Genomic DNA, 24,080 nt, shown 5'->3' with positions numbered 1-24,080 from the left:
CAACTACATTCCCTTGGTCTTCAGATTCAGCTTGTTCGGCTGGATGCTCGTCGGTTCAATTATCCAACCGAGCCGAATCTCGGCCAAGATTACGTAACACTGATGTCCACTTAAAGGTCAAGTACGGTGATTTTCCTAAAACTTGACTTTTATACAGAAAAAATGTCTGTCGTACACTTATGGATTAATTTCCATGGCAATTTTGATAAAAATCACTTGGCGTGAATTACACGGCGCTATCAAACTTTTTTACCTGAGCGATCGATAAATGTGTTGTGACGTGAGTTATCGCTCGTAGCTTATGACGTCATCTGAGACAACTTTCGATTGCATTGATAGGGTTTTATATTGTATACATAGAAAAGTCCTGTATTTATGGTACAATGCGCTGCTTTGAACTGCAATGTGAAATCGGGACAGGGATTATGTTTCTTTTCCCAAAAGACCTTAAATTTCGAAGAATTTGGAAACTGAAACTGAAACTGAGATTTGTGACAATTAACTGGGCATCCTACAAAACAAGTGGAGGGATGTATTTTAATTATATAAAAAGTTCAACCCAAAAAGGGGGGATGCAATCCACCCCCCTCTCTACATCCACCACTGAATGCTTTAATGCGACATTGTATTCAATGGGTTTGCGATTGCACATAAAGATTAATGTCACCCATCACCTTGTTCGAATTGATTTTATTTCTTTTATTAAAGCTGACATGAATTAATAAATACGAACACCTTTCTCATCTTATCTGCCATATTTCTCTCAGGTAGCCTAATTTACTCTACCCGTATATACCCCAAATGTGATTGTCACACCTGAGTGATTTTTCTAGGTGGACTCGACCAGTGCACATCTCCGATTGTAATATATAGGGAATGAGAAACAAATAAAATCACATTTTAAAACATTATGCTTTGCTCAAAATTACAAAATATTTATTGTATACCCATGCAACATTCTGAAAGTTTAGATAATTTTGACAAAAATGCAAAAAAGAAAAAAGAAAAAAAAAGAATCTTTTCTTGCATACTTGCAAGTATTTGCAGTTTCTTATGAAATAAATGCGGAAAAATCATTTGCCAATTACATACTGATAGAATGGAATAAGTAAAGAGCATAAAATCTATTATTTATAGCAATTCTTGCAAAATACAGGTGCATGCCATATGCATAATATATAATGCACATAGCATATTCGCCAAAAAAAACCCAAAACAACCCACAACAACCCCGTATCAAATACGGACGTCTACTCAACAGATATCGGAGATGTGCACTTACCGAAAATATTAGATTCTCTTTATTCTGATAAATCCACGAAACAAAATGATAAACTCCATTTGGATCTCGTTAGAACTTTACAACACGTTGTCGTTCCATTATACAGACTGCGACACATTTCACCCGTGCCAAACAGGGTGTTTTCAATCAGGGGAGATGTCAGACTGAGAGTCAATTTTTTTTCCTGTATTGAATGCTTGTCTGGTCGAGGTTTTGCAGTTGATAAAAATCGGAATCTAATGGTTGGATATATTGCGTGCACAATTCAAAATTTATTGATGATCATATACAAACTTGGATATACAAATAAGGGAATAATGATCGAAATATACACCTGTGTGAAAATGCGGGTATTGCATTTGCAATCCATAATAAACAATTGATTACACAAAGACACGTATAAAAGGAAATATATAAACGAAAACATAATTTTGTCTCTTTGGGAACCATATAATTATTTACGGTCTATGTATGTCCATATTCATTGATTCAACAAGAGAGAGAGAGCGAGAGAGAGAGAGAGAGAGAGAGAGAGCGTCCTACTTCGATGTACAATATATCACTTCACAGAAGGAAAGAAAATCGATCACTGATATAAATGTAAGCTTACAATTGCAAGCATTAAAAATTTCCAGCTATATAAAAAATTGTGAATTACAATATATTGGAAACTTACAGGAGTTGATGCTTATTATTGAATTCATTACAATTTAAAAAAAAAAAAATATTAGTTTGAACTGCGCATGTAGAAAATACTGACTTTGTATGTTAGAATAACGGAAAAAAATAAATTGTCAAAAACGTGGGGGAGAGCAGACCAGCCTCCCTGCCCACCCCAACCCCCTGTATACGTGCCTGAAACAACATATCAATTCGTGTTGAAAGAAAGGTGCATACCTGCATTTCATTGAATTCCAAAGGAGCTCGAATTTATGTGTTCCCCTATTAATTATTTTGTATGTAAGATTCGTTCCCGAATTTAGAATCATGCTTTCAGTCAGAGCAGAAATGAATTCATTTTGAAGTACATCTAGTTTGAATGTAAATGTGGGGTTCCTTCTTTTAATTTCATCAGACTTATTAGAACCCCCTCCCCGAACTATTCAGCTTTGTTTTTAATGATATCTAAATCGGTATATGAATCCGGATATAAATTATATCATGTTTTTTCGTGATCATATAGATATTGATACTAATAATGAAAAAGGAAAATGTTTATACTTTTGCCTTTTGCATATCCTACTAATGCATTACAGTATATTGACACTATCATATCAAATAAAACCTCAACACGAATTTTACTGATTTATGAATACTAACATCTTATCGAATACATTTGAATTTGAAATTTCGACGTACAGAGGTAAGTCTATTTTCAGTATATATCCATTGTGCCAGATCTACGAAATGAAAATATTTATGAATAAATTACACTCAAGCTTGAAAGTAATCATCATGGCATGCTACAGAAACGTTAAAACACACATATGATATAGTCCTGCAATGCATGCATGCGATTTTTCTGAAGACATGTATTTATGTATTCGTGAATGAAGTTCCTACGCTTAAAAATATCTTGGTCTTTATGCATTTTGTTTTGTGATTTTAGTTTACCATTCCTTACACTGCGTAAATGAAGGAAAACTTGGTAAAGGGTGCAATTCTACACCATAAAATCAGTATACATGCATGTGTTGCAAAGCGAAATGTACATGTAATAACCAGATATGTATCGTCATTTTTCATGGGGGGGTGGGGGGGGGGGGGTACAACAGGAAGGGAAAAAAATTGGAAAAATGGATTCTTCAAAATTTCTTGCCATTCAAAATAATAGTTTAAAAAGATGAACGAAAACTGCAATATAATAAATAAATAAAAAAAACCAAACAAACCAAGATGTTTGGTCCGATGTTCAAAGTCCTAATGTGGGGGTGAAGGGTTAACGAGTCTTTTACTTTGACTGCCTCAATAATTTCCCCCCTACACTTCATTTTTTTCAATCGTTGGGGGTGGGATGGGGTGGTTAGAGTCCTCTACTATGAGTACCTCATAATATCTTCATTTTCTTATTTTGTGGTGGTGTGTAAATATAGAATACCATCGTTACGTGAATGTACGTACATTTGCAGGAAATATGTCAAAGCTATACAAAAACGCGAAGAAATATTTCATCTATATGGAATACACAAAGGGTAAAAAATTATCTAAGAGGATTCATTTAATTGATATTGGTACATGTGTACCAATGTAGCTTCCCACAAGTGGGTATACATCTTGGTATATCACTGTATGCAACATAATTACTATGTTAATATGTATAACATTAAAATGATGACAACATACTAATTTCTTCATGGCTGAAGCAACAATACCACTAAAGTAGATTTGACCTCCCTGCATAAGAATGGAACAGGCCAAAACTCTATCTGCATCTTTTATAAGTCTACCCTTTACCAAGGCTTTCACATCAGAAGCAGCATATTTGTCCCCTGTGGTTAAAATAGAAAAGATTCTGCATTATATTTGTCCATGTATCACTAAATCTAAATGTAGCAGTGTGTTTAACTTGTAAATATCATAAGTCATATTCTAATATATATATATATATATATATATATATATATATATATATATTTATAGGTTATAGACTTTATATGGGAAAATATGACGACCGAGTTTTTTGGCGCGTAGACGGACCGAGCTTGCGAGGTCCGTTCGCGACAAAAAACGAGGTCGTCATATTTCCCATACAAAGTCTATAACCTTTTTATTATATACTTTCAATTTCATTTAGAAACTAACAATAATTTTATTTTTAACAATAACTTTATCAGTTTAACTGAGTAAAAGATGAAAAACACGAAAAATTTAAAAATTAACGGCGTAGAAATTTGATTGTGACGTAATGTTTGCGGGCCGGAATGTTTCCGGGCATATATCGTGTGACATATGCCCGCAAACTTTTAAAAAAAATAGAAGTGATGAAATTGAAAGTATATAATACATACATACATATATATATATATATATATATATATATATATATATATATATATATATTCATTCTATTTTGGAATATTATATGTCCACCAGTGGTATGCACTATTTAAATACCTATGTGCTACTACAAGTACAGTGACTAACTATGATACTGTTCAAATGTCATGTTTAACAAAAATCAAAAACACAAATTGATATTTGGCTTACATATATATCATTAGGTGCTTGTAAAACTTAAAACAGTAAAGACCAGCTGGTGAGTAATGACATGAAAACTTTTCATGCATAGTAGTATAGAATTTGTTATTTATCAATATTATTGTGAACATTATATTTCTACGTACCTGCCAATCTAAATATGAAATAAGCCTCAATTTGCTCTTTAGTGATTTTCGGCAGTAGATGCACATGCATAGACTGCAACTGCTGGAAACCAGACTGTGGCCAATCGACAGCATCTGGCTGTGGCAGAACAATTGGTTCAGGAACAAAATTGAAATTTCTATCATAGGCTTCTAATCTGAAATAAGTTTAAAGAAAGCTAAACAGTGGTATAAATATGGAATTGACGATATGTTTATTGTTAATTTTAAAGACCCCCCCCCCCCCCCCCCCCCCCCAATGTCTAAGGGTGTCTTACTGGGTTTGGGTGTAGCTTATATATGGTAATTGTTATCTGATCTGACACGGTCTATCCCCCCCCCCATCTCTTCCTCTAATTCAATGGGTCAATGAACAATTTCTTTTTAAAATAAATGCATAAATATAAAGCTGTTATAAATTATTAATAGAAATTATTTCAGTAAGTTATATGTTTTAGAAATTAATGTGCAAATTATTGTTTGAATTCTGATTGTGTAATTTACAACACCTGTCTAGAGAGAATATTGAAAAATATAATGATTAAATTGCATTGTCCAAGAGACTTTTAAAAATTTGAATATTATTATGAGAAAATATAGCAGCGGCGGACAGCTTGGATATTTGGACCGAGTATCCAGCCTCGACCAAACTCGCTGAGGTTACCTGCAGGCGTATTGTTAAAAGTTTGATTGGCGTGTAGCTTACCATTGATCAGGATACAGATAATATTTTAGGACGTCAGATAACAGACACATGTACATGTATGTCTCGGAGGGGGGTTGGGGGGTTGGGTTAACTTAAAATTGGGTCTTTAAAGCTGTTTAGCGAATTCCAATTTTCGTACCTCGACAGGGGTCTGCATGATAAACAGAAGGGATTTTGTAACATTTTCTACATATTTTTGAGAGAAAGACATCAAAATATTACAATCATTGTAATTTGTATACTAACCTTTCCACAAGCTATTCCTTGCGGCCGCGTGTAATTGCCCCTCTTTCTGAAAGTACGCGTTTTAATCGTGTCACAGGCCATCTCGCATACTGTGACGCCATGCTGCTTATTCATATATACCCCCCAAACTTCCACCAGAGTTCGTTTGCTCACAAACCAAACTCTTCCACTGAGGCATTATGGGATAGCGATTTCTTAGGCCGCGTATACTGTGACGTCACTGTAGAATGACGAAAAAACATAACGTCAAACGTAACCAACTTTCAAAACAAGAACGTAAACATCAAATTCATTACTTTACACAATAATTTGAACAGAGTATCCCTACTTTTTAATGATCTTTTGATCATTTTATGTTTAAAATAAAATCCATACTTTTATATTAATGCTTTTAATATTAATATCTTCAGACTTTTAACTGCGAACTACTTCTTTAGTGTAATTTGTCTGCGTGATAATCGCGGACTCACAATATACAAATCTGTATATTGTGGTGCGTCACATAGGAGAGGTCTATTCGTAGGCACTGTGACGTAATGAGGCCTCGACGGGGAGTTTGATATACCCCCTAGAACAGTAACGCCACCTGGCGAGTAATGACGTGAAACAAAAAACTTATTTCGTTGACAAACTCCCCGTCGAGGCCTCATTACGTCACCTATATACGAATATAACTCTCCTATGTGACGCATCACAATATACAGATTTGTATATTGTGAGTCCGCGATTATCACGCAGGCAAATAACACTAAAGAAGTAGTTCGCAGTTAAAAGTTTGAAGATATTGATATTAAGAGCATTAATATAAAAGTATGAATCTTATTTTAAACATAAAATGATCAAAAGATCATTAAAAAGTAGGGAGACTGTTCAAATTATTGTGTAAAGTTAATGAACTTGATGTTTACGTTCTTGTTTTGAAAGTTGTTTACGTTTGACGTTATGTGTTTTCGTCATTCTACAGTGACGTCACAGTATACGCGGCCTAAGAAATCGCTATCCCATAATGCCTAAGTGGAAGAGTTTGGTTTGCGAGCAAACGAACTCTGGTGGAAGTTTGATTTCGTTTATGGAACATTTCTAAATATACTGCATACAATATTTTCTTCAATTTGTTATTAATAAATGCTTTTATTAAGTGCTTTTACATAGCCCTTGGGACTAGTGATACTTTTAACTACTACTCAGGTTACAGATAAGGCCTGTGAGGTGCTTTTCTGGCAGACGACGTTAACATCCCCGTTTTCTAAAATGCGTGTCATTTGAAGGTTAACCTAAGGAAAGTTACCAGTATGTCATATTTTTTGAAAGTCGATAATTCACAAGATTTTAGTTTTTATTTCTCTTACATAAGATATGCCAGCGTTTGACGAGCGATATATAATTTTTATTAAATTCATTAGAGTTCGTCGAGTTCAAGTGAAGGATCAACGTCGTCGCCCCAACAGCAAACTAAAATAAAAATCAAAGCGTCAAAGATGGTGATCTCCGGACAAAAAATATGCAGAGTAAAATCGTCAGAAAATCCCTCAAAGACTGGAGAATACCACCACTACATAGAAAACGTGGGACCAGACTCCGTCAAGGACAGTCTCAAGTTAGTACAAATTCACTTCCGGGATGTACAAAACGTAAAACCGACAAAATGTATTTTTCTTTGTACTTTACGTTATTTTCAGTTACACATTTGTATGTTAATTTAAAGTAGGGAAGGAGATCAGTCTAACAATGTTTTGTTGTTGGTGTTTTAACCGTTCAGTATATTTCATTATTCCTTCCAACAGACGTTACGATAGAATTGTCCAGATCAACGACGAAAACATCAAGGATTACAGTTGTAGCCACGTCCGACAACTGCTGAAAAATCTTAGGACAGAAGTAGGGGTGTCGGTAGTAAGTGAGAATTGAAATTTATCCAGTAAAACCAACTCAAAAATCTGTTACGTGTTGTAAAGGATTGCACTACCCATGAACGGCTGTACCCACAATAGAATACACTAGTCTTCTCTACTTTACTTTACCAATATCAGCTAATGTTGGATTTGTTGATTTTGTATATCTAGCATGAAAGGTGAAGATAACGAACAGTGCTCAATCCCATAACTCCTATAAACAATACATAATAGAGAGTTGGACAAAAACGGACCCCTGGATACACCAGAGGTGGGGTCAGGTGTCTAGTAGGAATAAGCACCCCCTGTCGACCGGTCACATATGTACTAATTCATTGATAAACACACAATGAAGTAAACCTGATAGAATCCCTTCTTGTTGGCTAGGAAACCAGTTAACAATAACAATGCTTTCATTATCGATATGACAATCGTCTATAATTGATCAAATCTTACCCATTACATCTAAATTGTAGAATTTGACCAGAATACCATTCCTCCGCTCGCTATCGTAAGCTTTTATTTGCAGTCTAAAATTGCCACAAAAATAGGACCACCATGATCATTATAGTGTAGAACCGTTTCTAAAAAAGTAGATGAGTGTCTACGTATATATGTACTAGCATTTAGGTGATTATCATATATCCAAATATCGATTGCAGCTTCTAATTCCTTTTATTAGCATTTGATATTGAACAGCATTTGCTGTTAATTGACTGTTTGTGATTATAGGTGTTGTGGCGATGGTTAAACAAAGGAAATAGAACTGATGTACTTGAGATCAAACTCGTTATAGGGGAGACAAGTAGATGCCACTGTACGAAGGATTTGTCAAACATTGATCTGACCCCTAGAAAGTTCAAAGACATGACCTGGACAACATACGAACCTCGGAACTACCATATTCGCGTGGCGTGCGAGACCGGGGTGTACTTGTGTGTGGATAGAAACATAACATGTGTTTATGGATACCCTATCAGAGAAAGACGAGAGATGAGCATGTGTAAGTAAAACTCAGTAACAGAAAAGACCGAAAACTGACCATGATGACTATATTGTGTGGGGAAAATATCGAGGGTCGCGAAAATGGACAATTCGAAAAGTTTCTCTGGCATTCTCAGGAGGGTATCATTCAGTGTCATTTCAAGCTAAGTACTTTGTGTTATTATGAGTATACAGATGTCACAACTTACATATGTATTCACAGAAACAGGTGCCTGTGTAATCGACCCTCAATGTATCAACAAACTCACTGATTCCATCAGGATGAAAGTAGACTATACCTTTAGTAGATTCTAAACTCTAGCCACTCGTTTTATTGTGTCTTCAACACTACAGTCGAATTTCATTTTATTTCTAGCGTAAAACCCCGCTAAGTAGCTTTGCATGCTAATTTACTATATTATACACTGATTTACAAGATCACGTGGTAGTTTAGTTTATCTAAGCTTTACATGCTAGTTTACTATATCATACTCTGATTTACAAGATCACGTTGTAGTCTAGTTTATCCTAGCTTTACATGCTAGTTTACAATATTATACTCTGACTTACAAGATCACGTGGTAGTTTAGTTTATCCTAGCTTTACATGCTAGTTTACTATATTATACTGTGACTTACAAGATCACGTGGTAGTTTAGTTTATCCTAGCTTTACATGCTAGTTTACTATATTATACTCTGACTTACAAGATCACGTGGAAGTCTAGTTTATCCTAGCTTTACATGCTAGTTTACTATATTATTCTCTGATTTACAAGATCACGTGATAGTCTAGTTTATCCTAGCTTTACATGCTAGTTTACTATTATACACTGATTTACAAGATCACGTGGTAGACTAATTTATCCTAGATTTACATGCTAGTTTACTATATTATACTCTGACTTACAAGATCACGTGGTAGTCTAGTTTATCCTAGCTTTACATGGTAGTTTACTATATTATACTCTGATTTACAAGATCATGTGCTAGTCTAGTTTATCCTAGCTTTACATACTAGTTTACTATTATACACTGATTTACAAGAACACGTGGTAGACTAGTTTATCCTAGATTTACATGCTAGTTTACTATATTATACTCTGATTTACAAGATCACGTGGTAGTCTAGTTTATCCTAGCTTTACATGCTAGTTTACTATATTATACTCTGACTTACAAGATCACGTGGTAGTCTAATTTATCCTAGCTTTACATGCTAGTTTACTATATTATACACTGATTTACAAGGTCATGTGCTAGTCTCGTTTATCAATGTTTTGACAGAATAATCCACCAGTTGACGAAACCAAACCTTCTCCTCGGTGGTTTTCTTAAATGTAATTTGTAATGTAAATACTTTCAGTACTTTGATTATACATGTAATTTGTAATGTAAATATGTCTGCAGCTTGAATGTAGGCTTATTGCTAGCTTTTTAACAATATCTTTACTATGATAATTTTTCATTAAATTAATTTTTATGCGATTTATGAAATTGATCACTGCTCGTTCTCCATGCCGCTTTCAGTCCAAAAATAACATCGTAGTATAAGAACTCGGTACCGGAATACGTCCAGCTTACTCTATTGCACTATTTAATAGCTATTCACATGTAATTTGGTTTGAACGTATTTTATAAATTGTACAACAGATTCAGAAAGAAGTTCTCACAACTTAATCGTTCTTCTGTAGTTTATCTAGTCTTGCGTGTTCTTTATGTGGATTGATTTTGTGTTGTAGTTAAATTTGGCGTCCGGTTTTTTAAGTGCAAAGCAATGGATTCCAAGAGGCGTTATCAGGCGTACTATGGATGCGTTTTTATATTCGAGGATGAAGGTCAACTCTACGACATTTCTTCAACGCTTGGTGAGGAGTCCGCCGCTGTGATACTCAAGGTGATTATAAAATTGAATGTGCATTAATTCTGTTCAATAATCTCATCTCTGTAATAAAGAAAATCAACCGAATTTCCAGAGTTACTCCTTACTAAAGTAACGGCATCCATTATCAAACAAGATATTCAATGTCGTACAAATATGGCTTTAGTCTAACGAAAAACTGATCGATCTGTCAAGCAATAATTGAACCTGTATGATTTTTAAAACCTTTTAATAACTATAATTATCTCCATAGCCACATACAACATTCAGCCTGGATAGCCCTGACGAGCGCTTTTTCTTAATGCACGGGATCGAAGACGGAGTTGACGTGTTTGAATCTTTGAATTATGAAAGTACGACTTTTATTTTCAAATATAGACTGTCGGTATGATAAGTACTCAAATACATTATTCATAATGTTCTCTACCCCATAGAATAAAATCCAAAAACACGTTTCATATATATATATATATATATATATATATATATATATATATATATATATATATGTAAAGCAATGAATTCCAAGTTGAAGTAAAGTATCAAACGTATTATGAATGTTTTTATATACTCCTGAAAAAATTATTGAAGAAACTAGTCGAGTATACTCTTTGTGATATATTTTTTTTATACTACTACTTGTTTAGTCATATAAAGATTAAAACGATAATTGCATATTAATTCATAAAAAGAAATTTTGAAAAGAACTATTTGTCCGTATACTACTGTTGAGCTTTATTTTGTAATTTTTTCCAGATATGTGCATGAAAATTGAAATTTCGTCCCAGAAAATTGTGATGCAATACCTAGGAATCTCAAACCCAGTGACAAAGAAATCATTCAAGATTACTAAGCCTTCTTTCAAATTTCAAACCTTTTCTATAAAAGCTGCCAAAGAGCTGATGGAGGGTTATCCTGGTCACAAGAAGAAATCGAAAGGAAGAGGATTGCTGTTCCTCTGTTTTGGTATCGGGGCGTCGTTCGACATTTCCAAAGTTCCGTGTTTAGAATGGAGTTCTTTCGCATTGGAGGCGATTAACAGTAGTGTTAGGAAATCCATCTATTTGAAATAGATATAAATGTTTGTGGTGCCAGATATGTTTTTGAAGTTTAACATCAAACGACTTGACAGAACTTTATCATGGTATTCGAGTGCCCCTACCGGTAGACTGGAAGGGGGAGTGTGAAGCGCCATTTTCTATGTCTATACGTCTATTTGTCCGTCAGTCAAAGTCATAGGCGCTCGGGTCATGGATAATGTAAAAAAAAAAAAAATAAATAAATAAAAAATAGAGCTATCGAACAAATTTGAACTATGGTTGTAACATTTTTTTTTCAACTTCCATGATTTGGGTTTTTATTTTCTGTAATCTATTTTGCTTATTATATACTGGTATGCTGTAAAAATTTAATTTCATAAACGTTTGAAAATTAATTTCACCTACCGTATACTAAAACAAAACTTTTAAATTTACATTATTCGTGACCCAAGCGCCTATGGTCAAACTTTGTTTCACTTCGTTTACAAGCTGTTCTCTTTCGTTGTCATAATTTGAAATGTTGATTTAAAACTTTTTGTGTAGTCTTTTGTGAAATAGGATTTTGGTTTTCATTACTCGCTTTTACCATCTTCGCTGGCCAAGGGTTTTCAGTTCACTCTGCTCCCCATATATGGAAATAACCATAACCATAAGTTATACCCCTTTCGAACTTAGAATTTCGAGCCCGTCTGTCCTGTTCTTGTCAATGCAACGTTGACAAGAACAGGACAGACGGACTCGAAATTCTCTAAGACCACTCGACAGAATTTCGTGAAACTTTGTCGTTAATAAGGACACATTGTGTAGTTGTGCATATTTCCTGAAAATTCTGATTCAATATTTTTTTTTGGAGTTATGCTCCTTTTAAACTTATTATTTCGAGGTCGTCTAGCACGTTCTTGCAGTAATGCATAGCATTACCATTCATTATGTGAGACATTCCCAAGCAATTTTGGGGCATGGGGCATGTGAGCTTGCTTACTTTTTCTTTTTTCATAATCATCGTGTTGTTACACGAACAGTAACATTTAAGGTGGCTCACTACACCTTGAAATAATTTATCAAATTAGTACGAATTGGTTTAATCATAAAAGATTTGATGAGATATAATAAGTATATATGCCAAAAAGGCAGAAAATACGCAAATTTGGATAAAAACATGATTTTCAAAAAATTCATTTCAACATATATGAACAAAAGATTCTTGCGGATTTGATCTCGAGATCTGCGATTCACCAGCCCAATGCTTTAACCACTGAGCTACGATGATGGACAAACAAATTGATCGATACAAATAATTTCACAAAATATTTAAATCGCCATCTTGTGACGTAGTGTCATAACGAGTATAAGCTTTAGTGTAGTGAGCTACCTTAAGACAGGTAAAATTATCCTTTATGAAAGTAACATGTATTTAGTAGTCAATTATGTTTCGTTTTATGTCTCTTAAGATTTTTTCTCACTCATATTGAGACGTCACCAGCTGAAGGTAAAATACCACAAATTAAGACCTATGCTACAGGTATGAGCTCCGTACAAAATACTCGGAAAAAAAATCACAATTGAATATTCCTTAAATAACTATGTTTTGGATCATGATATTATTTATAAATATTAGACTGGGTTCCAACAAGATGATTCAAGAACAAATCAACGTATTGAAATTTATAATACAATTATTCCAAATCTTGACAAAGATGTAAGGTTTATATTTTGTGACATTGCAAAAGCCTTTGATAGAATCTGGCACATAGGTATCGTTTATAAGATACAAATCTATGGTATGTCAAAACAAATAATGAAATGGGTAGAAAACTATTTAACCAACAGGTCACATTGAGTGGTTCTAGATGGATTTACATCTTCTCCAAGATCTACACAATCAGGTATTCCTCAGGGATCTCTTTCAGGGCCATTTTTGTTCTTTATCTCCGAAAATGTACAAAATATCATTCTTTGTTATTATGTATGTTTACCTATTCCACAAAAATCTGCGAGGTAAAAATTCACGGGGCGCCACCCGATGACTGTTTACTCATCCATTGTCTGTTCATCACACGTTTATGAATCTTGATTTCAATGTATTTATATATATGGCGAGAAACCATTTATCTCGATTTCATTGTCATTTGCAAAATAACACTGTTTGTTGTGCATATAAAATCATTTGCTGTGTATTGAGTGGTTTGTCTTGTTAGCTCACCCAAGCTGAAAGCTCAAGTGAAATTTTTCGATCACTTTTCGTCCGGCGTCCGTCTGTCTGCCCCCTGTCTGTCCGTAAACTTTTACATTTTCGACTTATTCTCCAGAACCGCTTGGCCAATTTCAATTAAACTTGGCACAAAGCATTCTTGGGTAAAGTGCTTTGAGTTTGTTCAAATGAAGAGCCGCCCCCTTAAAAGGGGAGATAAATACGAAAATGCAAACTTGGGTAGGGTCATTTAAAAATCTTTTCAAGAAGCATCGGGCCAGTAAAGTTGAAATTTACATGAAAGCTTCCTGATATTGTGCAGATTCAAGTTTGCTCAAATCATGGCCTCCAGTGGTATGGTGGGGCCACAAGAGAGAATAAAGTTTTACATGCAAATATATAGGAAAAATCTTTTAAAATCTTCTCAAGAATCACCGGGCCAGGAAACAAAATGGAAATTTACATGAGAGCTTCATGATATATTGCAAATTCGAGTTCAAATCATGGTCCCCGTGGGTAGGGTGGGGCCACAATAGGGGATCAAAATTTTATATTCAAGATACATTGAGATTTTTTAAAACAACCTTCTTCTCAAGAACCGCTGGGTCAGAAAATTGGAAATTCACTTAAAATCTTCCCGACATAGAGTAGATTCAAGTTTGTTCAAATCATGGTCCTCGTGGTTAGGATGGGGCCACAATAGGTGATCAAAGTTTGTATGTAGGAAAAATCTTTATAAATTTTATCTTGAACTATTTAAGCTAGGGCTTTTATATTTTGTTTATACATTCGTTTTGGAAGGACCTATCATGTGATTTTACAGTGTGCGATCTTGTGACCTCGACCTGGACGTTTGACCTACTTTTAATAAAATTGTGACCAATTCAATATGTCCTGAACTATTAAAAGTATATCTTTTATATCAATGTCTTATAGTAAGACCTTTCATTTTATATCATGCCCTTTGATCTTGTGGCTTTGAACTCTGAGTTGACCTATTTTTTAGAAAACATAACCTATTAAATACATCTAGAACTATTTTGGTAGGGCTTTCATACTTTGTATATATAGATTCTTTATGGCAAGACATTGTTATACTTTGGTGTTTGACCTTGAGACCTTGAACAATGATAGGGCCAGTATAGCTCAGGTGAGCGATATGGCCCATGGGCCTCTTTTAATGCATATTGTTCGATAACCGTTTGTTTTGCAGTTACGTCTGTTTGTCACATACCAGACCGTTTATGTAGCTTTCATGTATATTTGTTTTGCAAAAAGGTCAGTTGATTAAGCATGTGATTGTCATTGAAATTGAACTTTTTTATTTTCTCTTATGTGATATTTTTGCCCTTTGTGCCACTCATAGTCTTATAAGGAATAGGTAGAAAATTAACTATTTCTGATTGTAATTAACTGCCAGTTAAGGAATTTTTCTAAGAAATAATTGTAATGACTTACGATAGAAGAAGCAATTAATTCTTCCACTCTCGGAGAAATAAATGAAAAAAATCTTTTTTTATATATTGAATTACTCTTACTGGGAGAACTTACATTTTTTGTCCAAAAACCCTTAAAAGTTGCGTCATCTTATTAATTTCACCTTACCAAAAATGACAGAAAATAATAATGACTGCATAGGAGACCTATTTAGAGCCCTGAACCCCCTGGCGGTGGGTGGGTGGGGCTCAAGGCGGCCCCCAGACCCCCTGCCTCAAAAAGTTGCGCCCCCTTAACCGCAATTCTTAGATCCACCCCTGCTAACGTAATGAGATTATGTTCATGGTATAGTGGCATTTAAATCCTTGGGAGTGGATGCATGTGTACATTGTATGATCATGTAAAGATATGATCTGACTGAGAGAGAGAGAGAGAGAGAGAGAGAGTTCGAGTTCGAGTTCCTAATGGACTTTTGCGAGAAGGCTGACTTTCACATTAGAGATTTAAACCTGCGTATATTATGGAAGCACGATATCGTTAAATATATCTAATATCGACTTGTTGACATTTTTACAGCGAACTTCTACTGCCTTGATCTTGAGCTAGCTTTTTTGGTGATTTCTCTTGATCACGCAAAAGCAAAGGCGAGCGTCTTCAAACCACTGCATGTTACAAAATCGTGGCAGGGTAGTGACTGATGTTTGGTGGGATACCTGCTTCAGATAGAGTATCTCTGGGACTTTGTGTCCATGTACGGACGGGGTTTCGTCCCGGGACGACGGCGGTTGTCGTCGTGAACGGCGGATACCTTTGCCGAAGAGGTGCCAAACAATCAGAGAACATCCATGCTAAGCTTCGGAACGAAGCTTTCCTGAGCGTAGGAAGTGTAGCGCACAGTATGTAGGGAATTTCTACTGCTTCGCTAGAGAGCTACATGTAGCGTTTCTAGTGATATGGTAGTATTTCTCTAAGCAACGATGAGCGTGTTCAGATCACTGTACGTTACAATATTATTATAGTACGACTTAGGTTTTGAATTACATGAACTTCTTTCATTTATCTGAAAATTATTAAAAAATAAAAACAATTCATTTCAGTTTTGCATACATACATACATTGTAGATGTAAAATCTTAACTCGAACATATACGTTGATTCATGTTCAAACTTTACAAAACGTCATCGCAACATGATAAATCGGATGTACATGTTAGTTTATTATGCAGGAGGTTTGCGTTTTCTTTTATCATAAAATGTGAAGTTGTTATACAGGTTTATTCAATCAAACACAGATACTTGTTCTGCGTATAGTCAGTTTTTAAATCGAAGTAAGCTACTGACAAACAAGTTGATGGTACAGGGGTTTCAACAGTCACGATTGAAGTCAGCATTTCGCAAATTCTATTGTCGTTATAACGATCTAGTTCTTCAATACAACCTATCATTGGGTCAAATGCTGTCTGACGTGTTTCATACCGACTGTTAAGCCGTTCCTGGCACACTGATTTTGACTGCTGATAACTCTGTTTACCTGATCAGGATATAGGGCTCACTGTGGGTGTGACCGGTCAACAGGGGATGCTTACTCCTCCTAGGCACCTGATCCCACCTCTGGTGTGTCCAGGGGTCCGTGTTTGCCCAACTATCTATTTTGTATTGCTTGTAGGAGTTATGAGATTGATCACTGTTCGTTATCTTCACCTTGCATACAACACAGTGCGTGCTAAGCGTACCGACAATTTGGAATTCCATGTGCATCTGCACTAATGCAGATCTGCAGCTCTCTTGGAAAATATTTGGTCATACCAGAGAGCTATAGATCCACCCCTTATACAAACCTTCGATTTACGGCGCATGTCGCTGTATTCTGGCATCATAATATCAAAACATTCCTTGCATATTTTCCTAGTATTTTCTTGTCCAAACATTTATCAAATTCCCATGTGAACCGAATAGTCGCAACTTCAAATGATTTCGTTTTTAAAGATAGCCATGTGCCGTGGCAGTCAATTCGAACCCCGTTGATTTTTATATCTATTCATTCTATCTAATATGAAGTACGTATTCGGTCTTCATTTATAATAAACACGAATATTGGACGTAAATATTGAAAAGTAATCTTAGTACGTTATGTAAGCTATCAGTCTGGCCCCTGTTCCCGCTGATTTTTTTCAATACAGAACTTAGCGGATCTGGATCTGGAATTATTTCATCTAAAATATTTAACTAACAAGACGCCCACGGCATAGCATTAAAGAGATCTATGCTATCAATAACATTTTAAAAGACATTCAAAAATGGTTTACACATAAGCATTATATATACCAAGTTTGGCCCCGCCCTGGAGTCAGTACGTTTACCCCGGATATCATTTTCAATTTGCAATTTCGGTAGAGGCCTAGATCTTTATTACAGATGTGAGGTTGTAGGGAAGATGATTTAACATTGATAAATTTTTGTTTCATCCTTAAGGCTCCGGGGGTGCAGGATTGATTGATTGAATATTGTTTAACGTCCCTCGAGAGAAAACGTCACCATTGCCGGTGAAGGGCTGCGAAATTTAGGCCTATGCTCGGCGCTTATGGCCTTTGAGCAGGGACGGGTATTTCTCGTGCCACACCTGCTGCGACATGGGGCCCCGGTTTTTGCGGTCTCATCCAAAGGACCGCCCTATTTAATCGCCTTCTACGACAAGCAAGGGGTACTGATGACCTATTCTAACCCGTATCCCCATGGGAGCGGGGGTGCAGGAGGAATATATGGGATTATTAGGTCACAGACTTTACTGTAACAGAAATAGCACAGACACTCGACGTTTTAATTAAATATCTATAATTTAAAAAAATGTCTTCCTGTAAACATAATATTCACAAGGTATATCACACCGCTATCTTGGTTTTCTGTTTTACCAGCTGCATCGCTTGAAAATTTCGGCGTCGTCATGGTGAACTGGAAATAAAGTCCATTTATCGGCTATAATCAACCGTCAAATATCGTCTACTGCTTCCCAAATGCTTGTGAGAAATAGTACGAGCATGGAAAGGAACCGGAACAACTCAATACTCTTTGAACAACTAACATTTCTGCACATTGCCTTTGTTCATCGCTTATTCATGTATGTACAAATATGTCACGAAAAGGTTCCCGTATATTAAGCTTGTGTCAAAGTCAGCCGTAAATTGTAAACGTCAGCCCTTCTCGCAAAAGTCCAATACCACATTGCACTATTGCTAATAAGGAAATTTATAATTTACAAATAAATAAATGACAATAAACTACATGAAATCAAGATACACCCGTGACACACTCACGGGATAAACGTGACGAAATTCCTAATTTAACATCTAGAAGAGGCCTATGCAAGGATATTGCAATTATGTATTTTTTCATTTCCATTCCAATATATAAGTATGCGCATAAGTGCATTTTCTTTAGTAGTAAAAATCTTTTTAATAAACACACTCTAAAGATTCATTTCTACAATAAACGGAGTGGGGATAATGAAATAGCTAAATCTAATTATGAATTACATCCTTGAAATCACCCCTCAACCAAAATTGCGCGTGTCATCAAATTTTCACGGTCCATTGTTACACAGCACAACGCCGGGTAGATATAAAAGGAGTGAGCGAGTGAGTGCGAGTATTAGGAGACAACAGGTGATAGAAGTCACACCAAACAAGCGAAGCATGGAGTTCTTGAAAGTCCTCGTGGTTTTGTTCGTAGTTTTTCACGGTAAGTTATTTCGTTACTATATTTCCACTATTTCAAACGTATTGAGTAGTTCCGAGCTTTATATCTAAAGGGGTTAAACCATTCGAACACGCACGGAATGTTGTGAACGTATTGCCACCATAGTGAAATTTAACAGAAGACTTGTGTTTATATGAACTACATGTATTCTATTTTCATTCAGGTTCACTCTCGAAGCCTATTGGTTCTGATGATGAGCTACGTGTCATTGTCGGACAACTAGAGAGACTCGTAGGAAGCTTACGGCGGCTTGTAGATTATGTGGATATGCCAGAGTACTCGAGTATCGAACCAAGGAGCGAGTCTACACCAGAATTCCCTGTCCCCGGCGCCAGAATGTTGGGCAAGCTTCTGAGGCCACACTTCGCCAGTTTCCCAGTTGGACCATACACATGTAAGGCCAAAACATTTAATAAAAAATAAGCATGCAAAGCTTGAATGGTTTTTATATTAATATCGTTTGAATTCTCAGTGGAGATGTCTTTAACACAACATGATATTGTGGAAAAATTGAGCGCATGGTACAGAAGTGACCAAGTGATGTTCAGAGAACGGGCTTTCGGCAACATTGCGGGGGAACTATTGAATGCCCATTTCCAGTGCGCAACTACAAAACTCAACCAAATAGTTTTCTGTAAGTATGGTAAAAGTGAACTTGATTACTAACACAAATATTCTCTATTAACTGATTTAATGCATGGTACTCGCATAAACATTTTCTAAAATTCGCGTCCGTTTCGTGGGGGATCAAAAGTATTTGCTAACGTTTCTGATTCCAATACACTATCTTAAAGTGTTTTAGAAAATATCTGTTGTCCGATGTTCATATTTACCACTGTAAGGGTAAGCATTTCATATTTTCTAATAACTTTTACACACTAACCTTTGGCTAATTTTAAGTCCAGAATTTCTTCCATGAAAGTTCATATAAGTTATATCATTAAAATTACAATGGAGTTTTAAATCTCCCCAATTAGTTTTATCGATGAAATATGGCAATTCTAATATACTAGGTATCGATCAAATCTACATCAACATATACATTAATTTTCTATGTAGATGTTTTGAAGCAGAAATCGCCTGAAATGACCAATGAACAGAATATGAACATGCGCGTGAGGAAGATTCTAGAGAGCTGGATAATGGACACAGCCAATGTGAATAACGTCGCCCAGCGAATTGTTTCGGCAGCGCAGTCATACACATACGGACAGGTCATTGATCACCTTGGTCATTTCCAATTGCAAGGTATTTCTATATCCCCTCAAATCTTCTCAACTAAATAGATATATATTCAAATCAATTAGAGATCGTCTAAACAGTCTTTTTTTTTTTTTTGCAATGTTTCAGATATCGAGGAATTCCTTGGGAAAATGAAGATGCTCATGAGCATGGCTGAGGAGAATAAATGGTCCCCAAGCGTGTTCGATGGGAAACTAAATCAACTTTTGACAGACAATCACTTTCTCTTTAAATGTCCCAGCATGAATCATCTATGGCAATTCCACCATGGAATTGCTAGCCATTTTCAAGAAACGTAAGCATAAAAAATGATTTTTACATTTGTCCCTTTTTGCAATTTCTCCTTATTGCCAAATGTCGGATTCGCAAGAAAAAGAACGCCTTTATAATTCTGAATGTATATAGAATTCTAATGGAAAATGTTATCTTGAATAGGTTTCCTGTTGCCAACCCCCTAACGGAGACAGAGGCCTGGGTGAGGAAGTTCCTTCCTACCTACCTGACTACAGACGCCACCCCTGCCATTACTACCATCCTTCAAGTGTACACTGACTACGTCAAGTCGGTCATGTTTCACCTCGAGGAAGTAGAGAACCACATGAGCACCGGAAATACAGCTGACATCACAAACTTTATGTCTAAGTATCTTGGTATGTATTTGGAAAAAAAAATTGCAATTTATTTCTAACGATAGGGTCACACTAAAACTTCGACATAAATGATCAAAACTTTACACTAAATCGTGGAAAACAGTGAATCTAATGTAAGATGTTCTTGTGAAATCTTGGTACAAAAATTTTGGTAGATCAGTGTGCATAATACTACGGAAGCATATTAGGGCCGCAACAGTATATTTAGTTTGTTATAACAAATTGATATGCTTCCGTACATTTACATGTATAACTGTACTTATGATTTTATGAACGATTGTAGCACCACATCAACTCCAGTATCTGCAGTCCTTATTTGAATTCCTTAACAGCAACGTCATCAAAATGGAGGAAATGGGAAATATCCGGAAATCCAACAGTAGATGTACGGAATTCAACGGACGATGTGAATAAGATGGACTTCTGTGATATCTAAGTGACGAAATAAAATTGAAAAATCATAAACAATTTTCTAGTGCTTTCATATACTTTAGTTTTATAAAATATGAAATCCCGTGATTTTATTTAACTCGCCGTTGATTCTCGAACTTTAAATTGTAAAGGTTTTAGGGCATAAAATCTTGTGTCACCCTAAATGATTACACATCCTTCGTCTCTTTGAGACTTAAGAAAATAGTATGAAGCACCATATTGGTCAAAAATGAATCTATAATCGGGATGTACCACAGATTGATCCCCGAAAATGTTTTAAATTTGAACTTGGGTCTTTTTTCCGGAACGACGTTTTGGGGACTCTCTCTCTCTCTCTCTCTCTGAGCTGCGCACGTATGCGTATAGGCTAAGCGCCTGCATTATGTAATTCATTGTCGCGGATTTTGTACTTTCCAATTTTATTCGGATCATTTAATTTACCCATCCAATTTTGTAAGAATAAGTTTTAGTCTACTGACATGTGTATATTGTCATAATGATCTGTTTCCTGTTAAACTTGCAGATGTGTTGGAAAATATAATCGCGGTGATTACTGAACATCACACAAAATGTATTTATAGTTTTTATTTGTATTCCAAGCAGTGAATTTTAATCAATAATTATAAAAGCATTTCTGTAAACCATCTTTAGGCCTAGTTACTAGGGGCCTAATGTACGTGTCTAAAATTTCGTCTGCTACAACTTCACCCTGGTCATCGGTGATGCGGAATTGGACATTAGGCTTTAAGAAAAATGGATTCTGTTGCACCTTGGCCCGCTTTAACAAGGTTTTCCCCAATAAAGAATGTCATCAAAACCAACGTCATCTATAAAACAAATATGAAATATTTGAAATGGCCCCAGAATATTCCTGAAGAATCTTGTTCTACTACTTTAGTGTCAAAAGAAACAAATCGTATTTCATATATACATGTACTTGCAGGAAAAAAACTAGCTTAGAAAATGTGTGCTACATGTAAATTCAGAAATTGCAGTCACTTGTTTACATCCAATTGAAATTTTATCTCGAAATCATTTTTTTTATGGGATTTACAAGAAATACTTTGAAGTGTAACTGAAATGCAGATGTATATGTGTGCAAGTCATTTCATAGCTAATCATGCAAAATGAAAGCTCATGCATGAAAATACTGGTTTAGTCTCCCTTCCTTTTGAAGGTAACAAAGTAATTATGTAAAACTTATACGGTACCAATTTTGATGCACCAGATGCGCATTTCGACAAATAATGTCTCTTCAGTGATGCTCAACCGAAATGTTTGAAATCCGAAATAACTATGAAGTTTTAGATCTAAATATAGCCAAAAACAGCGTGCCAAACATGTGGAGCCAAATTCGTCCAAGGATAAGAGCTATGCATTGATAAGTTGAAGAGGTTGTAAGATGTGTGACATGCGTTACAAGTATGTGTAGTATATATTTTATGTTTTGCTGTATGTATGTGTCTGTGTGTATCAGTTGTGTAGTATTTATTTGTTTGTGTCAACACTCTATAAAGATTTCGCTCTGACTTGATGCATAATATGAATGTCGAAAAGAACGAATCGAACGTAATATCTGTAAAAATAGAATATATTTAAAAGAAATTGAGATGAAATGGTCAAAATTCTGAGAGAGATTTAAGATTTTTCTAATTTGAACAACTACATTCCCTTGGTCTTCAGATTCAGCTTGTTCGGCTGGATGCTCGTCGGTTCAATTATCCAACCGAGCCGAATCTCGGCCAAGATTACGTAACACTGATGTCCACTTAAAGGTCAAATACGGTGATTTTCCTAAAACTTGACTTTTATACAGAAAAATGTCTGTCGTACACTTATGGATTAATTTCCATGGCAATTTTGATAAAAATCACTTGGCGTGAATTACATGGCGCTATCAAACTTTTTTACCTGAGCGATCGATAAATGTGTTGTGACGTGAGTTATCGCTCGTAGCTTATGACGTCATCTGAGACAACTTTCGATTGCATTGATAGGGTTTTATATTGTATACATAGAAAAGTCCTGTATTTATGGTACAATGCGCTGCTTTGAACTGCAATGTGAAATCGGGACAGGGATTGTTTCTTTTCCCAGAAGACCCTAAATTTCGAAGAATTTGGAAACTGAAACTGAAACTGAGATTTGTGACAATTAACTGGGCATCCTACAAAACAAGTGGAGGGATGTATTTTAATTATATAAAAAGTTCAACCCAAAAAGGGGGGGATGCAATCCACCCCCCTCTCTACATCCACCACTGAATGCTTTAATGCGACATTGTATTCAATGGGTTTGCGATTGCACATAAAGATTAATGTCACCCATCACCTCGTTCGAATTGATTTTATTTCTTTTATTAAAGCTGACATGAATTAATAAATACGTACACCTTTCTCATCTTATCCGCCATATTTCTCTCAGGTAGTAGCAACAACCACGCTCGCTAGGTGGCGCGTCATGTTCTATTTTTATTTCTACAGGAAAAGTGGGACGAGGTTCCACCCTATTTTTTACGGGCTAGTATGGATAAACCTAGTGCCTACGAATGATGCGAAGTTGATCGTTCGGATCTAGAATAGCTATATTTAGCGTATCTCACGTGATTAAGCATATTCCAGAAAATCCCTTTGAGATTGAAGCGATTAAGCAGAGCGAGTATATGTAAACATTTACTTAACGGTGAAATACGCAACAAAGAGTGACATATTAATACATTTTATGCATGAATAAATTATACTGAGGTCAAACATGGACGATAATTGCCCGTGTTCATATAGTATTTGATTGATTTAGATATCCAAGGAAAGATAACTCACATTATTAACGTACTCACAACGTACCGGTGGTATACAATAATACAATGTTTATACATTTCTGAATGATGAGTGAATCTTTATTTTCATCAGAATCTTTTCCATCACACTCACAGACCAGGTCCCCATACCCCTACCAGTGTCAATCTGTGACTGATAGCAGTGCGG

The 24,080-nt window shown here is 35.6% G+C and overlaps 2 protein-coding genes across 2 annotated transcripts; both read left to right on the top strand.

Moving 5' to 3' along the window:
• Positions 1–7,005: 7,005 nt before the first annotated feature.
• On the top strand, positions 7,006–8,787 carry LOC130050537 (uncharacterized). Its single transcript, XM_056150748.1, has 4 exons — positions 7,006–7,193; positions 7,381–7,489; positions 8,221–8,491; positions 8,702–8,787. Exons 1-4 carry the CDS (start codon positions 7,075–7,077, stop codon positions 8,785–8,787), a joined length of 585 nt encoding a protein of 194 aa, XP_056006723.1. The 5' UTR covers positions 7,006–7,074.
• Positions 8,788–18,633: 9,846 nt separating this feature from the next.
• LOC130050168 (uncharacterized) lies at positions 18,634–21,129 on the top strand. The gene is made up of 7 exons (XM_056149307.1): positions 18,634–18,754; positions 18,936–19,166; positions 19,245–19,406; positions 19,832–20,020; positions 20,123–20,309; positions 20,450–20,664; positions 20,948–21,129. The coding sequence occupies exons 1-7, from the start codon at positions 18,709–18,711 to the stop codon at positions 21,076–21,078; spliced, it is 1,161 nt and encodes a 386-aa protein (XP_056005282.1). The 5' UTR covers positions 18,634–18,708; the 3' UTR covers positions 21,079–21,129.
• Positions 21,130–24,080: the final 2,951 nt, after the last annotated feature.

The sequence above is a fragment of the Ostrea edulis genome, chromosome 9 (assembly GCF_947568905.1).
Source record: "Ostrea edulis chromosome 9, xbOstEdul1.1, whole genome shotgun sequence".
Classification (NCBI taxonomy): domain Eukaryota; kingdom Metazoa; phylum Mollusca; class Bivalvia; order Ostreida; family Ostreidae; genus Ostrea; species Ostrea edulis.
This window is presented reverse-complemented; position numbering and strand designations above follow the sequence as displayed.